At 46.9% G+C, this 17511-nt stretch overlaps 4 protein-coding genes across 5 annotated transcripts; 2 read left to right on the top strand and 2 right to left on the bottom strand.

The window, feature by feature from the left end:
- Positions 1–1421: 1421 nt before the first annotated feature.
- LOC128274679 (uncharacterized) lies at positions 1422–10763 on the top strand. Its single transcript, XM_053012948.1, has 5 exons — positions 1422–3553; positions 3817–4102; positions 4185–4325; positions 4390–4612; positions 7402–10763. Exons 1-5 carry the CDS (start codon positions 1422–1424, stop codon positions 9381–9383), a joined length of 4764 nt encoding a protein of 1587 aa, XP_052868908.1. The 3' UTR covers positions 9384–10763.
- Positions 10764–11104: 341 nt separating this feature from the next.
- On the bottom strand, positions 11105–11869 carry LOC128272779 (transcription initiation factor TFIID subunit 10-like). Its single transcript, XM_053010652.1, has 3 exons — positions 11674–11869; positions 11533–11597; positions 11105–11460 (listed from the first exon to the last, which is right to left on the bottom strand). The coding sequence occupies exons 1-3, from the start codon at positions 11794–11796 to the stop codon at positions 11229–11231; spliced, it is 420 nt and encodes a 139-aa protein (XP_052866612.1). The 5' UTR covers positions 11797–11869; the 3' UTR covers positions 11105–11228.
- A 736-nt stretch (positions 11870–12605) lies between these two features.
- LOC128271904 (30 kDa salivary gland allergen Aed a 3-like) lies at positions 12606–13792 on the top strand. Its single transcript, XM_053009585.1, has 3 exons — positions 12606–12730; positions 12911–13434; positions 13500–13792. Exons 1-3 carry the CDS (start codon positions 12646–12648, stop codon positions 13698–13700), a joined length of 810 nt encoding a protein of 269 aa, XP_052865545.1. The 5' UTR covers positions 12606–12645; the 3' UTR covers positions 13701–13792.
- A 68-nt stretch (positions 13793–13860) lies between these two features.
- On the bottom strand, positions 13861–17237 carry LOC128270483 (ATP-dependent zinc metalloprotease YME1L). Of its 2 annotated transcripts, none has more exons than XM_053007887.1 (8): positions 17014–17237; positions 16366–16933; positions 15984–16296; positions 15592–15908; positions 15132–15522; positions 14893–15058; positions 14640–14823; positions 13861–14569 (listed from the first exon to the last, which is right to left on the bottom strand). In XM_053007887.1, the coding sequence occupies exons 1-8, from the start codon at positions 17038–17040 to the stop codon at positions 14241–14243; spliced, it is 2295 nt and encodes a 764-aa protein (XP_052863847.1). In that variant the 5' UTR covers positions 17041–17237; the 3' UTR covers positions 13861–14240. The 2 variants fall into 2 exon arrangements, with proteins under 2 accessions (XP_052863847.1, XP_052863848.1); XM_053007888.1 differs by having other exon boundaries at positions 15592–15905.
- Positions 17238–17511: the final 274 nt, after the last annotated feature.

Raw genomic sequence — 17511 nt, 5'->3', positions numbered from 1 at the left:
TTTTATTGACCACACGCAAAAGAGCTAGTTGCTAGTTTATGCTAAAGCGGGCCAAATATTGCGATACACTGACCGCCCAGCCGTCGGGTTACGTTAAATATAATTCCGGTCTGTCGTAGTATCCACCACGACGCGGTGTCGCGCAAGTCGTTGGTTAGCTTTTAATATCTTTTGGCTCCCTGCGTTTGGCGATGATTGGTTCCTGCTGTCCAGCTCGTGCAACAAACGGCCCCCCAAACGGGTGGTGGCGCTGATTTGGAAGTGGGAATTTTTATTGGCCCCAATCAAACGATGGTGATAGTCATCGAATCAAGTATTATGGTGCCAGAAGCACTGTGGTGAGCACTCCGGGACACTGATTTGTAGCCTATACCGTTGCATACCTACTTATCCGGTGCTACAACCGTTGTATAAGTATTAGTAGGTAGTATTACTGCTAATTTAGGGTGTGTACTATGTTTGACCAGGAAATTGTGATCTGAAAGTGTTCGATCTGAAACGTGCTTTTGCAATAAACATAATAGTTGTGCTTGTCATGCAGTGAACTTTCTACAGTACTGTTTCTAGTTGGTCCTGTTTCGTTGATGACACACAATCTCGCAAAATCCACTCGTCGAGGCCGGAGCTGGCGAAGGGCGAAATGTCCCGACAAACAGACCTACACTAACCCCATTTTGTCATAAATATGACCCAGTCCGTTTCTCTAAGATAAAAACACCCCGTTTCGCCATTATCAAGCCCTCCGCCCAGCATAGAACGATGCTCCCGATGATGGTTAAAGGATGGCCATGTACGGTGGCCCCCTTTTCAACATCCTTTTTGCTGGGTGTGCATATTTTATGACACCGCAAACCATAAACACACGTTCACGTTCGTGGACGGGTGGTATGTTCTGGGCCAACGAAACCTTTTAAATAGAGAGTAAAAATTAAACTGTCGGGTCGGGTCCTTTGGTCGGTCAGTGTGGTTCCCATCAACCAGGGGTAATGCAATGCTACTCTACTGCTTCTGCCTCTAAATCATCCGATTGACTGTGCTAATGTAACGGTTTATTTTCGAACGATTGCAGATTAACGACAAAATATGCCTGTCCTTGTCGCAGTAATCAAGAATCTCCCTCCGTAGGGCATTCATTCCGAGTAGCGTATTATCAGCTCAGGAGGAACTAAGATTGAAAAGAATACTGTCGATTCGTTAGCTTCCAATGAGTGTGTCTGGAAATAATGTTGACTGTACCGAAGCCGAACAACATAATAACAAACATATTAATTAAACGTGTATCTTTTCTTTCTTTTGCACTCCACAGCACACAGCATACAAAAGATGCCTCAGTGGTTTCCCGTAGCTCAATGGATTCAACAATTTGCGAGTGATCTGTACGACAGTGAATCCCATTGCAAACTATTGCCCCTCCAAGCAAAATGTATCTGCAGGCGCAAGTCGTCCTGATATTAACCCAGCTGCTCCTCGTTGTGCGCGTGACGGATCAGACGAAATGTGCCCTGACGTCCTCGTACGGCCGCGTCTCGGTGAGCTACTTCGCTACCCTACCCTCGGTGACGCCCGGCGACGACGACTTCGACGATGACGCCGGCAATTTGGACCGAGCGGCGGACGCTTCAACGCCGGCGCTAGCCAACTATCCCGCGACATACAATGACGACGACGACGGCGATGGCGATGGCGATGTAAATAGCTTTCTCAAGGTGCTAGACTGCACCGACACCAGTCTGCGGGCGGTGAATGAAGAATATCTGCGCCCGGTAAGCTCCTACCGGGGCATTCTGCTCGAGCGCGTTCCCGTGGTCAACGTGGCGTCCGATCATCTGGGGCTCAGGAACGAAAATTATCTCGAAATCGTACGGTGGCGCGACAGTAACGTCACGGAGCAGCAGCTAGCGCTGACGTTCGCCCGAGACGATCGGAAGTTCAGCAACCTGCATACGCTGGATTTGAGCGCCAACCAGCTGAGCGCCGCGAAGAGAGACCACTTTAGCCGGCTGGAAGGGCTCCGGCGGCTGCTGCTGGCCACTAATAAGCTACACAAACTTCAGAGTGATATTTTCTACGATCTACCGCAGCTGGTCGAGCTCGATCTGCGCGGCAACCGACTGAACGAACTGTCACCTAACCTGTTCCGGCCGCTCGGCCAGCTGCGGGTGCTCCATCTTTCGAACAACACGATCAATGATCTTCCACGCAACAGCTTCGCCGGGCTGGGCAACCTGACCGAGCTGCATCTTGCGCACAACCGGCTGTACGTGATACCGTTCCAGTTGTTCCGTGAGCTGCGCTCACTCGAGGTGCTCGATCTGGCCGGGAATGCGCTCGTCTCGTTTCTGGACAACTACTTCCTGCCCAACAAACAGCTGCGCGTGCTGCGCCTGCGCGGGAACGGCATCGAAAAGATCTCCAAAAATGCACTGTACGGGCTGCGACGGCTGCAGCGTCTTGATCTGTCCGCCAACCGGCTGGTGTTTATCGATCGCAACGCATTCGATACGCTCGACGATTTGCGCTACCTGCACGTCGAGCAAAACCAGATCTACATTCTACCATCCACCGTTTTCTCGGCCCTCCGCGCCCTGCGGACACTCAATCTGAGCAACAATCTGATGCGTGCCCTTCCGAACTCGATCTTTGCTCAGCAGCGGTCACTGATTCGCTTGCATCTCGACGCGACGAACCTCGAAACACTGAGCAACTGGGTTTCGCGCAGCAACCACACCGTCAACCGGGACATACTGCGCAATTTGCGGTACTTGTCGATACGCAACAACACGCGCCTGAAGGAGATCGAACCGTGCGTGTTCCGCAACGTTCCCGGGCTGGAAACGTTGCTCCTCTCGCACAACCGACTGACCAGCCTACCGAAGGAGATCGGCGAGCTGCGGCGGCTGCGCTACCTGGACGTGGCCAGCAACGATATCATGTATATTCCGGAGCAGATCCGTACACTGCACGAGCTCCAGTACGCCAACTTTCTCGATAACGACTACGGTTGTGATTGTCACATGTACTGGATCCTGGGCTGGTTGGACGAGCTTCAGGCCGTTAATGATACGCAGAAGATCTACGATCTGCTGCGACTGTCCGAGCTGAAGTGTCGGAACGGCTACCCGGGTGATATTGTGCGCGTTCTACAGCACATCAGTTGCTTCCAGCCGGAGCTACTGCAGGCATCGGACAGCCGCATGCATTTGCTCAAATCCGACGCCGTGCTGGAGTGCGTGTTCACCGGCAATCCACCGCCGGATATAATCTGGATTACGCCCAAGAACGAAGTGCTGCGACACAGCCAGGAGCAGGACCAGAAATCGTTGCTCTTCGAGGCGGAGGATGGTGCGCAGCAGCGGAAGTACCAGCAGGCAGTCGAGTTCCAGATGCTGGCGAATGACAACATGACCGGGGATGGGCTGCGCGAGGTTGGCGGAATGGGCATTACGCTGCTGGAGAATGGGTTCCTACGCATTCACAACATTTCGCGGCGAGATAGTGGACTGTACACTTGCTACGCTATCAACATTATGGGTAATGCTACGGCAGACATACGGTAAGTCGGGCTGTTGGTCTAAGCAAGTCTATTGAACGAAGGACGACGAAGGACAGCACTCTTTTGGAATCATTATTTATTCTGATTCCCACTTGAATTGTTTTCCATTAGAAAACATTGTTTTAATTAACAGACTAACTAACAGTAACGAATTATAAATAACTATCCATATTTCGATAACACGACACTACTCAGCGACTTCACATACTTTCCTCTCGTTCAGTTTAAACATTATTTTTGCTTGTTCCTGTTGCTTTTTCTAGTCTTTACATCGATCCCATCGTGTTCTATCGCGTCAAGATAGGTAGCATTATCACGGGTGCAATATCAGCTGCCTCTTTCCTGGCACTGACACTGATCTTCCAGGGTATCCGGCGTATCTTCATCCGGTTCCGGCTCATCGAACTCATCTGTCAAAATTGCTGCAGCTACTGCTACAAAAGCGACAAGACGTCGTCCAAAGCACGGCAGATTTACGCTATGCTCGACAACATCGAGCACTACAAAAGCCAACAGCTGGAGCGTTTGCGGGAGAACTACACTCAACAGGTGAGGGCACACCCTTAGAGGCTGGTGCAACGATCAATCAACATTTGATCGAAATTATTCTCTAACATTTTTTCCGCCCTAGGTGCACCGTATTAAAGACAACTGTGCACAACAAGTCGACTGGATACAGGGAAGCTACTCGACACAGGCGAAACATCTTCGTGAAATACGCGACATCGGCACGCATCATTTGACGACGCTGCGCGATCAATACTACGATCAGGTATGGCAGTGATCGGGTGCGTTCCACAGAGGCTTTACTACTTATGTAATTGTGTTTTTGCCAGGTTCGGCGCGTCCGTGACTATTCTACCGGTCAGCTGACCTGGGTGCGCGAAAATTACGTGTTCCAACGCAACAAGATCCGCAAATTTAGTGCTCACCAAGCGCTTCGTTTGCGCGAAGGTTACAAGTACCAGCAGCAGACGCTGAACAAGGTCCTGGAAAATTTGCCCAGCTTCTACTTTGAGAACTGCCGCGGTCGGAACGAAGATGACGAAGACTTCGACGGTAAGTAGGGCAGTCGTTGTCGCAAAAGTGATGACGAGAGAAAGGGAGAGAGATGTAGCGACCATATTGGCCACGATCGATCACCTTGACGTCGACGATGACGATAACGAAATGTGATTGTGTGTTCTTCCAGTGTTGTTAGTGTTGGTTTTGTTTGGCAAAATTTAGCATTCGTGATTTATTGTAGCATTTTAATGTTAGCCGCGTTTGTTGCACCAACGCGACGCCATTCGTTTAACCGAACGGTGACTTTGTCTATGATTTGTTTCGTTTTGTTTTCATTACACTTTTTTTTTCTTTTTCCGCATCTCCTCTTTGTATGTGTGTAACTACCTGATGGTCGGTGGGTATCCATTCGTCAATAATACGTACTGCGCAATCTAACGCTTTTGTCACACACCGGACGGTCGGCGGACGACGAATGAATGGATTTGCGCCGCAATTCCATTTGCAGATCCTCGTAGCGAACGTTTCCGGCGATGTGATCAGATCACCACCCATTTGTAGGCCCATCTCCGTGGCGTGGCCTCTTGACAAACGCGATCATTTCCAACATGGTCTTTGATTTGTCGCTGCACTGTTGGAAAAAAATGCAAGAAACGTTTTGGTTTCTTTAGTTTTCTAATAACATCGTTGCTGATTGACCGTATCCGCACCGCAAAGCACCGACGAGTTCTCCACGAGCTCTGTGTGCCCACATTAATCTCACGACATTCCTCGACACAACGGACGCTAAGGATGGATATTTGGAAATTCCATCCTTCTCCAACATCCAACAACGCTAATAACCGATCCTCACTTCCAACGCCAATGAGCCAGCCAATCGATTACCCATTCATCGTCGTGTTCGCCGATAGAGCGGTGACCCTTGAGGCGAATCTGCAGGCATTAGAGTAGAAAGTTGTTGGCAGATAATGTCACGGTAAAGTACGCGTGAATATTGGTTCCTTGTAAACATTAAAATAGTAAACATATGTTGCCAGCTGTATGTGTGTGATGTTTCTTGTGTAACAACGTACATGCGTCGGGTAAAAGCTCTGTGCATGTTTTCGCTGGGAAATCTGCTTACCTTCGATATATCGTACGTAATAATTAGGCATACTTCCATTACACTCCATAGAGATTTCCGAATATTAAATGCGTCAGTTTTTGCATTATTCTTTGAAATGTGCGTACCGACGAAAAGACTCATCGATCGCTATGTCTTGTATTGTTACCATCTTTATTGTGTCATTTTACTTTCGAAACCACATCGTCGTAATGTATTTGGGCTACAAACATCGCATCGCCAACATTGGCAACCATTTGAGTCACTCATTTGAGTTGCTATTAGTTAACTGGAATAGAATATTAATTCTTTTTTGTATGCCGACAGAGGGTAATAACCTTGATGTGGTTCCTGGGGTCGCTTTTTGTCCAGTTCCCTTCTCGACGATGCGTTTTGATGATACGCAATTGCAACAAAAATGTGAGTCATGTCAAAGTAAATGTCCATACATCCTTAGCTTGGCCCCGAAACTTCCCCTTCAACTACTCCTCTCGCTTCAATTCAATACAACTCTGCAGAAATGGCACGTATGAGCAAAAAGATATCGCTCGATGTCGTAAACATCTACTCCGTCCAACGTCCCAAGTTTTTCTCTGCAAACATACCCCCGTTGCATCGTACAGCACCATTAGAAAGGTAGAAAGGAAGCGCGTATTACAAACGGGCTGCATAAACGACATTATTACGAAAACATGAACCATTAACCTTGACCTCCAACGTACCACGGTGACACATACGAGTACGTACAGCTTGTTTTCGTAGTCGCATAGTACGGGAAAACTCCTAACGGTGGCTTGGTGGCTAAACGTTAAAGCTCGCACTCCCGTTGCATTTTCTTTTCAAACGATTCTTTCTATGTTTCCTCTGGCAATCAATAACTCCCACTGCAACGTCCGCTCTGTGTTTAGCGATGGTCCAACGAAGAAGCAACTCGAGAGTCCTTGAACTAAACTCGTTCCGGCTGTTTTTGTTCGGTCGCGGACTTGCAAGCCACACAAACCCCAGGAATGGGTTAATACACAATCGATCAACTGGGTGCTGCACTGTTACATGTCGTGACTCATCAATGTTTAAAAATTAATATTTATTCACAGCGGCTTACGGGAAATATTTGTGAAATGTATATTTTCCAATCCGAACATACGGATACATTTTTCGAACTCGTTTTTCTTAACTCAAACAGAGATGCATTTTTGGGAGATTTGTAAATGCAGCTATGCAACTATTATTTCTCAATTTCGGAATTCCATGGAATTCTGAACGCATTCGATTGAAGTGTTGCCGAATCTTTTGTATGTGCTTTAAATGCTTTGCTTATAAGTGATGTAAAAAAAAATTGGTCGTAGTGCTGATTAAATTAAGAAAAACCTGTAAAGTGTAACGGCAAGAACGAAATATGGTATTTAATATATGATTGATGTATGCATGTAAAACTGCACCTTCGCTAAATGAATGCACTTCTAACTGCTACTAACACATCTGGAAGACAAAATCAGCATCACCATCACCGACAACGACAGAGGCGACAGGAATAATCTCCCCACATCCCTGATTCAATACCTGATTATGTGTAACTTTAACTCATTACATTATCTTTAGAAATGGCGCTGCTACAAGGTGTTGTCGGTAGTGCAAGTAAATTAAAAAATATACGTTGGGCCCTTCGGTGAGGTGCTATTTATCACCCATTGTTAACTCTTTTCTCTTTGCGCTTTATCTGCCCACCGCGCACGGATTGCAGGTTTCGAGGTGTATCTGAAGGCGAAGATCGAGAAACTGTCACAGATGGAGGCCGAAAAGGCAGCTACGAAAGCGATTGGCTCCGAGTATGCACTCAAATATTTGGAAAATATGTCCACCAAAAGCGTGGACGAGAGTAAAGCATCGGTGTACTTTACACCAACCGATGGTCACGCCAGCCCGGAACCACAGCTCTCGCCGATCCATATCAACTACATCGACGATCACCATCACAACCTAGGGGACAATGACCTATCTGCACCATTGGCCACGATGAACAGGGCGCTGATGATTGGAGGTGGAGTGGGCGATACGCCAAAATCATTCAAGTCTGCCATCGGTGGCCACGTCGCTATCGGTAGTGATATACCGCTAAAGTCGATCATGAAACCATCTACAAAGTTCCTGTACGACAAGAACCTGGGCAAGTACCGGCTCTGCTATCAGCCAAACCTGCGCCTAAGTGGTGGTTACGCAGACGAAGATGATGGTGGCACAACGCGCATGACCGATGCTGCCGGCGCCGCTAAGGTTGACGGTGGGTTCCGTTTCGAGCAGTACAACGATCCGCTCGAGGGCGATTCGGCCGATGACGAGCACCATAATTACAGCCTTAAGAATAACCGGAAGCACAGGCGCAAGAGAAAACTCGCGCTGATGGGCGGTGCAGGCAGTGGTAGCGGGGTCGCCAGTGGGTCCGGATCCGGGTCTGCTGGTAGCCGAATCGATGGACGAGGCTGCGAGTACGAAACGTTACTGATGAAGAACATGAACAGTCGAAATCCGCGGGACTCGCATTATGAGATCATTCACGTCAACAAGCTGAACAACGGTGTTAGTAGCAGCCCATACTTTATGGGTGGCTTATCCGGTGCCTGTGGGAGTGGTTGGACGGCAGGACAAGCGATTGGCAGTCGTCGACGTCCACCGGTGGAAGGCAACGAATACTATTACTCGCTAGAGGATATGATTCAGGATAGCAATAAAAAGATTCGTCAGCTGATCTACGATTCCAAGATCGACATCATGAACGAGGTAATCGGTAACGGAAACGCCATCACAGACGATAAACCGGGCCCGAGTGGAACCCATGGAGGTGGTCGCAGTAACAACAGGGCCAGCAACAAAAGCATCAACTATGGTTCCTGCGGCAGCAACGCACAAAAATTGCTGCCAGACGAAGGCGTCACTGTGCGGAACAGCTCTGGTCGAGCGGGACGAAAACACGTTCCGCACGATGACGAGTACGGCGGAAGTGGAAGCAACACCAGTTCCAGTAGTAGCAGAAACAATAGTTGTAGCAACGGTTGCAGCGGCAACAGCAGCAGTGGCAACAGCTTTAAGCAAACCTCGTCCGGGTTCGGCATGGCGATCGGTGGTACGGCAAGAAGCAGCACCTCGTCGCTAATGACCCCAAATGCAACTACGACGACAACGACTGCAGGAGGGGGAGGATCAACGGCGATTGCGGCAGCAAACAGCCAACATAACCGACAGCTGCCTTTGAAGAAAATTCACCAGCTTCATTTCGATTCCAGTACAAACCGCATCCAACAGAGCACCAGCCTTCCGGAGATCTGCTATGGCAGTCCGATCTCACCGGAAGCTAGCCGCGGTCCACAAAACCATTATCCCCAGCAGCAGCATCAAACACAGCATCCAAACGATTCTACTTTGTGCGGATCATCGAGCGGGGGCGATGAACCAGCCAGCGGCGGCGTCCCTAACGGTGCCCGCCAGCCAAAAGTACACGGTGGTAAACATGTGATTTTAGCTGTAGAAAATAAGGAAGGCAGCTGGCCAGCGGTCATCAATGGAGGGGCGAGAAAAGATTCACCAATCTCCTTCTCTTCCACTTCATCGTCGCCATCGTCGGAAGAAAACTCTATGGCGATGGTACCGATCAAGGTCAAAAAGGACAGCAGCACCGCCGCTGACAACAGTGTCAACAGTTTCGGTGCTGTTGGCGTCCTGAAACACTAGGAATTTTTAATGGTGATATCTTCAAGCTTGTCGATCGCCTATCGATACAAGCACCTGTGAAGCGCAAGAGGTGAACCGTTTTCCGAGATTATTTACGCGATGCGATGAGTGCCGCATTTCGAGTGGGATCCGACCCTTCTGCTGCCGCCTGTCGAACGAACGGTGAAAATAAGTGTCATTAGGAGATTCGAAGGAAAACAAGGCTGTACACTTCAGTGAAGGTTCGCTTTTTTGCACTCTATCTCTCCATATTGAAAGCTATCGCATCATCGATACACATCTACTTGAATTACCTTATGATTACTACACGTAAATGATTATACTACACTATAGAAATGGGGCCCCCGGGGGGGTCGGCAAACGGGAAATGGGCTGCCGACTGACCCAGCGGGCCGCTGTGACGAGGTAATAGAATTTCAAATGGGGCAACGGGGCTCAAATACTGAGCAAATGCACAGGGAACGAATTAGTTGGGTGGGAAGACGTAAAGTACTGACGGAAAATGAATGCAGGGAAGCGGGGGGAGCGTCAGTATAGAACTCCCAATAGTGGGGGGTGTGATGGCGGGAAGCATATAAGTATGTACTGTTGCAGAGATATGTATTAGATTTTTCATATTAATTAGAAATCATTTTTAGCACCAGCAGTAAGCATATGCAGACATTAGGGGACACTGGGAAACGGGGAAAGTAATTGCAAAGAATGTGGATAGGAGACGAAATAGAACGAATGAAAATCTGAATTTAAAAAAAACTTTAAAAAACAATAAAAAGCAAATCAAAATTATCCTGTATCTTGCTTTTTAGAAAAAGGAGTAAAAGGTGCACATAAATTTCACCCAATTGGCTAAAAAAAGAATACATACCATTTCTCGTTCCTTCCTAATAACGTATTTCTTTTTATTGGACGGATTTAAAAACGGCGAACGGATGATGGAAAAATTCATACTCGAATATGGAGAAAGGAAGTGTAAAGCAAAGGAATAAATACTGAAAATGAATGGAATAACAACTTCGAAGGGCCGCAGCATACATTGTTAAGAAGGCTAAACGAAGAACACGAACACAAAACAACCCAACAACAAACTTCTAAACATACAGCAGCGACGATAATGGAAATTAGGAAATGAAACAGAATCAGAAAATAAAAAGAAACTCTGCATGTTGCTTCACTGTCTAAAGAAAATCAAGCAAAACCACATTCAATATTACTATAAATATGATTATGACTGTAACGAACTCAATTCTGGCTAACAGTGAGCCACAGGAAAGGTGAAAGCAGAAAACAAAACAACAAACACAAAGTTTCATATTTCAAGAAGCAAGTAAACACAAAACGAAACTAAACTCTATTATGAAAGTTGTAGAATTGAAAGAGAATGAAAATATATCATGAAATTTACTTAACCTTTAAAACTGGCTTTGATTTTCTGCATACGCTTGGTATTCTCTTTTTTACCCCCTGATCAGTTCCGATTAGTTCTTTTTATATTTCGTTTAACATAAGGTGTACCATAAAATACCAAAACATTTTCGAAAGCAATGTTCTATCTGCGCTATGTCCTTGTGGTATAACAAAAATCAATTTTTTAGCATGGTCAATGTTGGATATTCGTAACTGTAACTGAATCCAGATTGCACTTAAAATGAATACGAGACAGCAACGTAACTACTCACTACGGAAGACTAAAGTTAAGTTAAGAATACATTGTTTTTCGAAGTAATTGCCCTTTATTTAGACGAATATTGTTCGGAATATTATATGGGGAACGGCGACACGTAGTTCCTATTTGATCACTTTTCGTAACAACATTAATTGAAAAGAGAGAACTTTTCGAAAATGCCACTAAACAAAATAGTGTGCCTTGCGGACGGTAATGCCGTAATCGTTCAGCGCTGGCTGCAAATCCTCCATGGTGAGCGTGTACTTGCGGTCCTTGGACGACTTTTGGTTTTGATTCTTCGACGAACCGTGGCCGGATGTCGGGGCACTGTTCGTGCGTGTCTTGCAGTGTTGCAGTGCATCATTTGCCACGTCCGAGATGAATTTCTGTGCAGCGATAGAGATGAGGCGTACGCTGCAATCATAGAGGACGCAAACGGTTAACTCCTGATTCTGATTGCATAAACGATGCACTGGTGCGACTTACATTCTCGGATCGGAACTTTCGAATCCGGCAGAGTTCAAGTAGTGGCCTGTCACGGGATCCGGGATCTTTAAGTATCATCAATCGGAACATTAATCAGGGTGTTTACTTGTGTACATTTTTCTTTCCGTCCGTCGTACGCACCGTCGGAGAGTAGTCTTCCAGCTGAGCCAGAAAATCGCTCAAAATCTGTCCCTGCGTACGATCTTCAGCGGGTTCGGCGTTCTTTTTAGCAGGTCCACGATGAATACCAAAATTGTCGCCCATTTCGTTTACTTACTTTTGTCGCAAGTGTATATTTTCCAAGCGAACAATCAGTTCGATTTTCTCGAATTTCCGATGTTTTTCTTGATGGACGCCGTCGTTTGACAGCATTTTGCTGGCAGTGTTGCCAACTAAACTATTTCTCACTAAATTAAATTTGAATGTAAAACATATAATAACGGGCCCACTAAAATTAGTAGGTTTTGCAGAAAAAGTAATGCACTATTTGAGTGTATCAAAACATAACCTAGAGAAAACTTTAAAATTTTAGATTTGTTTGCAAATGTGTGTATAAAATCAACAATAAAATCTTTCATTCCACTATTCAACTGCTAGCATTGTTTATTTCTCCAATTGAGAACGAAACTCGCGGAAAGGTTCATTTCTTTTGCCTGAAACCAGCAAGACAATCAATAGCATTTTAGCCATTTTTGATTGAATATTTCTAATGACTTCGCCTTCTGCAATTCTTTGACAATCGATATCAAACTCTAATCATTTTCGTGGATCTATAGTTAAAATTCAATTCCCAAAAGCATGCAACATACTAGACTTAATTAAATAAGCTCAGTACATTGTTAGTGCGTACTTCGACTATAGTATAAATCTTTTTCTAAGTTGCGCCATCCTCGCGCAAAGTAATCGCAAATAATTGTTGATCTGTTTACCTTTAAAAGTCCACCGCGGGCCGTTTATATTAATAAAGCTGGATCAATACGAGGTGTCCATGAAGCGGGTCTGAACAAGCGCGTGATTGTTTTCTGGCCAATATAAAAAGAGATCATATCATGTAGCAAAGATCACAAGTCGGACTGCATATCCTCACGAACCATTAGTTACTTTTCCATACTAATGAAGCTCTATCTTCTGTTGATCGGTACTTTGTGCCTCGTGCTGGCTGTGTCCGCCCGGCCAGCCGATGGGGCGGAAGAAGCAGGTAAGTTACTGCAACTACTAGTTGGCTTATCTGCCAACTTCACCCGTCGAGTGGTCTGCAAGAGAGACTCCACGGTGGCCTATCACGACCCTACCCTGTCCGGCATAAGAAGACTTTGCGGGATGGCATGCAACTCCTTGCAACTACTAAATCTTCCCGTTGACCGATCCATCGTTACAGGAAAAGACGGTTCCGAAGGCGCCACTGGTGCCGAAGATGGGCCAACTGGTGCCGGTGCTAAAGGAGAAGAAAGCGACACATCCGACAGTCCCCAGGATGGCGCATCTGAAGACAAAGACGCCAAAGGTGAAGGTGGCGAGGGAGAAGATAAAGGAAACTCCGGCGATGAAGATAAAGTAGAAGAAGAAGAAGAAGATGGTGGTAAGGATAAGGAAAGTGGCAAGGAAGACGGTAAGGAAGATGGCAAAGAAGATGGTGAGGAAGACGGCAAGGAAGGCGGCGAAGAGAGTAGTAAGGAGGGCGATGAAGGTGGAGATAAGGATGATAAGGGTGGTAAAGGTAAGGGAGGTGGTAAGAAGGAAGATGCACGGCTCACGTACCGGGAGGTACACAAACTGCTGAAGAAAGCTATGAAGATAGACATGAAAGACAAGTATCTTAAGTCGTATGTTATGGGACGCCTGCAAGAACGACTCATGAATCCAACCATCGACCTGATTAGCACTATTCAAAAGTACTCGAAGGTAAGTAGCAAGGGAGCGCACTCGTTTACGTGACATCCAAAATGTGGACCATTTCATAATTGCAGATTAAAGGATGCTTTAAATCGGTCGAGAAAGACACCAAGGCTTTGGTGAAAGCATCAGAAAAGGAGTACAAGGAATGCAAGAAGGACGCAAACAACACGGATTGCGGTACGCAAGGTACCAGAGAGCTCGACGAAGGACTTATTGAGATGCAACAGGAACTTTCGGATTGCATTGTTGAAAAACGTGACTCAGATGACTAGGTGATGTGACTCACTAGCGGATAGTTCTACCGCAAAGCCTGATACAGAAACAGTATGACGAATAAAGTATTCCACAAAGTTGCAATCGTAAATTACAAGCAAGTTGACAGTAGTAAGACAATTGTTGTAACAGTAGTTTATTCTCATCTCGACACCGTGATACCATGGATACAGCGGGATGTTTGTCGATTTTTACAGACCACGTTTTATCATCTATTATTCACCCTGGGGAAAGCTACATCGTTCCCTCATCAGCCTCGCTCCAGAGGATAAGTAATATGTTTCTGCTTGTTTTTCCTGCTTAGGTCTATTGTGTGTTTTACTGTAACTATTTGACCACCACTTAAGCAATCGTGATTGGAGGTATGTAGCATTTCACCTACATCCGTACAACAAATCCGCGGCCGTTGATTCTCCGATTCTGAATTTCTGCTTGCAACGGACCGTCAGAAGACATCCGTTTCCGTTTATTCTAAAGCGAAGCGTATTCCGTTTACCGGTTGCAGGGCGTTCGATAAACGAAATAAAAACCTAGATGAGTTAGTTTTCTTCACTCGATAGTTTTTCACCACCCATGATGGCCTTAATGTCCTCGGCGTCGAGAGTTTCGTATTTAAGCAACGCTTCCGCCAATGCTTTGTGCTCCTTTGCGTGCTGCTTCAGGATCGCCTTGGCGCGCTCGTAGCTGTCGTTCAGCAGCTTCTTGATTTCATTGTCCACACCCTCAATGGTTGCTGGCGACAGTACCTCGCTCTGACCGAAGCTTTTCGGTCCCTCAATCGTCCGCAGACCCACCTTCTCCGACATTCCCCATTCCTTTACCATGTGGGAAGCGATTGAAGTTGCCTGTTTCAGATCGCTGCTGGCGCCTGTGGATGGGTTTCGAAAAAAGATCGTTTTCGAGTCGTCCTAAACATGTTCCGGCCAAACCTTACTTACCGGAAGTGATTTTGTCTTGTCCGAAGATCAATTCTTCTGCAGCTCGTCCACCCATCATTGTGTCCATCATGGCCAGTAGTTGCTGCTTCGTGACGTGGTAGCGTTCTTTTTCCGGTATGTACGCAGTATGACCCAGCGAGGGTCCTCGTGGCATGATTGTTACCTTGTGCAGTGGATGCGATTCCTGTGAAAACGAACACAGTAAAGCTAATTCCATTGCTTTTTCCTCTCTCTTTGCGCACACAATACCAACCTTCGTGTAATAGGCGACTATTGCATGACCGCCCTCGTGATACGCGGTAATTTTGTTGGCCTCCTCATCCGGCAGACGCGACTTGCGTTCCGGACCCATAAGTACCTTGTCACGGGCATTCTCTAAGTGTTTCATTGTGACCACCTCAGCTCCATCGATAGCCGCACTGTGAATGTACGTCAGAGATAAGTTTTTAGAAACGAACGTATTTTTTGTCCTAACGCCGCCTTAGGTTTTACCGTAACGCAGCTTGGTTGACCATGTTCTCGATATCCGCACCAGTAAAACCGGTTGTTCCTCGAGCCAGCTGGTCGGTGTTGATGTCTCTGCTCAAGATTTTTCCCAAATAGTAGGTTAAAATTTCCTTCCGACCAGTAAAGTCCGGTGTCGGTACTACAACTTCTACATCGAAACGTCCCGGCCGTAGCAGGGCTTGGTCGAGATCATCGCGCCTATTGGTGGCACCGAGCACGATCACGCCTTCGTTTTGTTGGAAGCCGTCCATCTCCGACAATAGCTGGTTGATCGTTTGGTTCGCATACGGATGTAGCACCGAGTTAGTGCGCTTTGCACCAACGGAATCGATTTCATCGATAAAAATAACACACGGAGCGCGTTCCTTGGCTGCCTCTGAAAGTGTGACGGAATAACTTATGAAAACATTGCCATTTTCACATACGAACTCTTGCGTATACGTACTGAACAAATCCCGTACACGGCGGGCACCCTGCCCGACGAGCACCTCGTCAAATTCTGGCCCTGCAGCATGAAAGAATGGGACACCCGCTTCACCAGCAACGGCGCGCGCCAGCAAGGTCTTGCCCGTTCCGGGAGGACCAACCAACAGAACACCCTTTGGAAGTTTGCCACCCAAATTACTGAACTTGCCCGGATTTTTCAAAAACTCGACCACCTCCTTCAGTTCCTGCTTCGCCTCGTCGCATCCCTTCACGTCCTCGAACGTCACGGTAATGTCTTCCGGGTCGACTTCCACCTGATTGCCGAGCTGTATTCTACTAAAGTAAGCAAACATCAAGCGATGGTCAGTCTGGGCACTGGGCGGAAACGGAAACCAAAGCCTTCGCACGTACCTGAAGACGGAACCGTTCGGTGATGCAAACATGCTGATGAAGATGCCAATAAATACGACGATTATCAGCAGCTGTTGAAAAAATTTCAAATATTTCATTGCCTTGCTCGAGCGGTTTTGCTGGTCCGGATGCGACGCGGTAAGGTATCCTTCGGCGAACGCAATTTTCAACCGCTGTCGCTGCTCGTCGCTCAGCGAGGGATCATTTTCGAGAAGTTTGCTCAACGGTTCACCGTGTGCCTGTGGACTGATCGTGTGAGCGGAGTAAGCTACCGGGTCGTACTTGTGAGATATCTGGGCCGCTGGTGGAGTGGCTGTTGTGAGAACGCAGAAACGAACCGATTACTTTGTAAAAAGTACAATTCAGGACAAACATAACCTACCTAGGGCATCCTTCATACGCGTGTACAGTGCTGGATTGCGCTTCATTTCGGCACTGACGGATCTAACCGTTTTGAAACCTCGCTGCTGTGCGTAACTGCCGCTAGTATGATGCAATAACAAACCCCGCGCTAGCTTCTGCACCACCTCACCACTGAAGAGCAGTTTCTCCTGCACTCCTGCCGACTGCCGTCCTTTCTTCACCCGCGGCGTCACATTCAGGCTCCAGGGACCGCTCTCCCGTATGCTACCCAGCAACTCAACCTGGCTGAAGTGTTTGAGGAGATTGCGTTCCAGCCGACGGGGCAGCTTTAGCCGGTACAACTCTTCGGCTGGCAGTGAAGCGGGCAACGACGGAGACGGTGACGGTGGCTGCACCGTACTGCGGAACGCATCGGTGTACAGCTGCACGAGAGATTGCTTCAGACGGGGAACAAACTCTTGCTGCGCGAGCTGAGATACTGCTTCCTTTCCTTGCTGCTGCTGCTGCTGATGATGGTGTTTGTGTTGCTTCTTGAACGCGATGTTACTGTGCCGTGGCGTAATTTGGGACAGATGGAACAGTATTTGCTGCCAAACCAGTATCGAACGACCATTATTTGATGTGCCACCATTAGGAACCGAACGTTTTCCTTCGATGGACTACTTACGTGCTGATGTGTGTTTACCGTAAACATGCTTACGGAGGCGTTGTGTCTACAAAAGCGAAATTACACCCCTGAAACTGTTGCTCGAGTGCGTCGAACTTGCTAATGCTGATGACGAAAGGAATGCTGCAGATGTTTTAACCAGTCTAGTAAGTTCAACTTTAGCGAAAGAATGATTTTTAATCACTTTTATCCACAACACAGCAAAGATTTTTTGTTCTGATCACCAGCAGATGCCCTGTTGTATAATTTGACACTTCCACCAAGCAACCAACGGTTGTCAAAAGACGAGTGCACATCCTTTGGGAACGTAAGAGAAAGGATTTCGCAATCTCTTCGTAAATTGATACCACCATTGATAATAAATAACTATGCCTTCATTGATCCACATCACGCCATTTTGATCCCCAAATCAAGCATCTTTAATTTGTTTCCTATTTGAAGTAGTAATGAAAATTTACGTTGTAAACATACGAAAAATGTGTCTGTCATCCGCGCGAT

Source organism: Anopheles cruzii, chromosome 3, assembly GCF_943734635.1.
Source record: "Anopheles cruzii chromosome 3, idAnoCruzAS_RS32_06, whole genome shotgun sequence".
NCBI lineage: Eukaryota > Metazoa > Arthropoda > Insecta > Diptera > Culicidae > Anopheles > Anopheles cruzii.
This window is presented reverse-complemented; position numbering and strand designations above follow the sequence as displayed.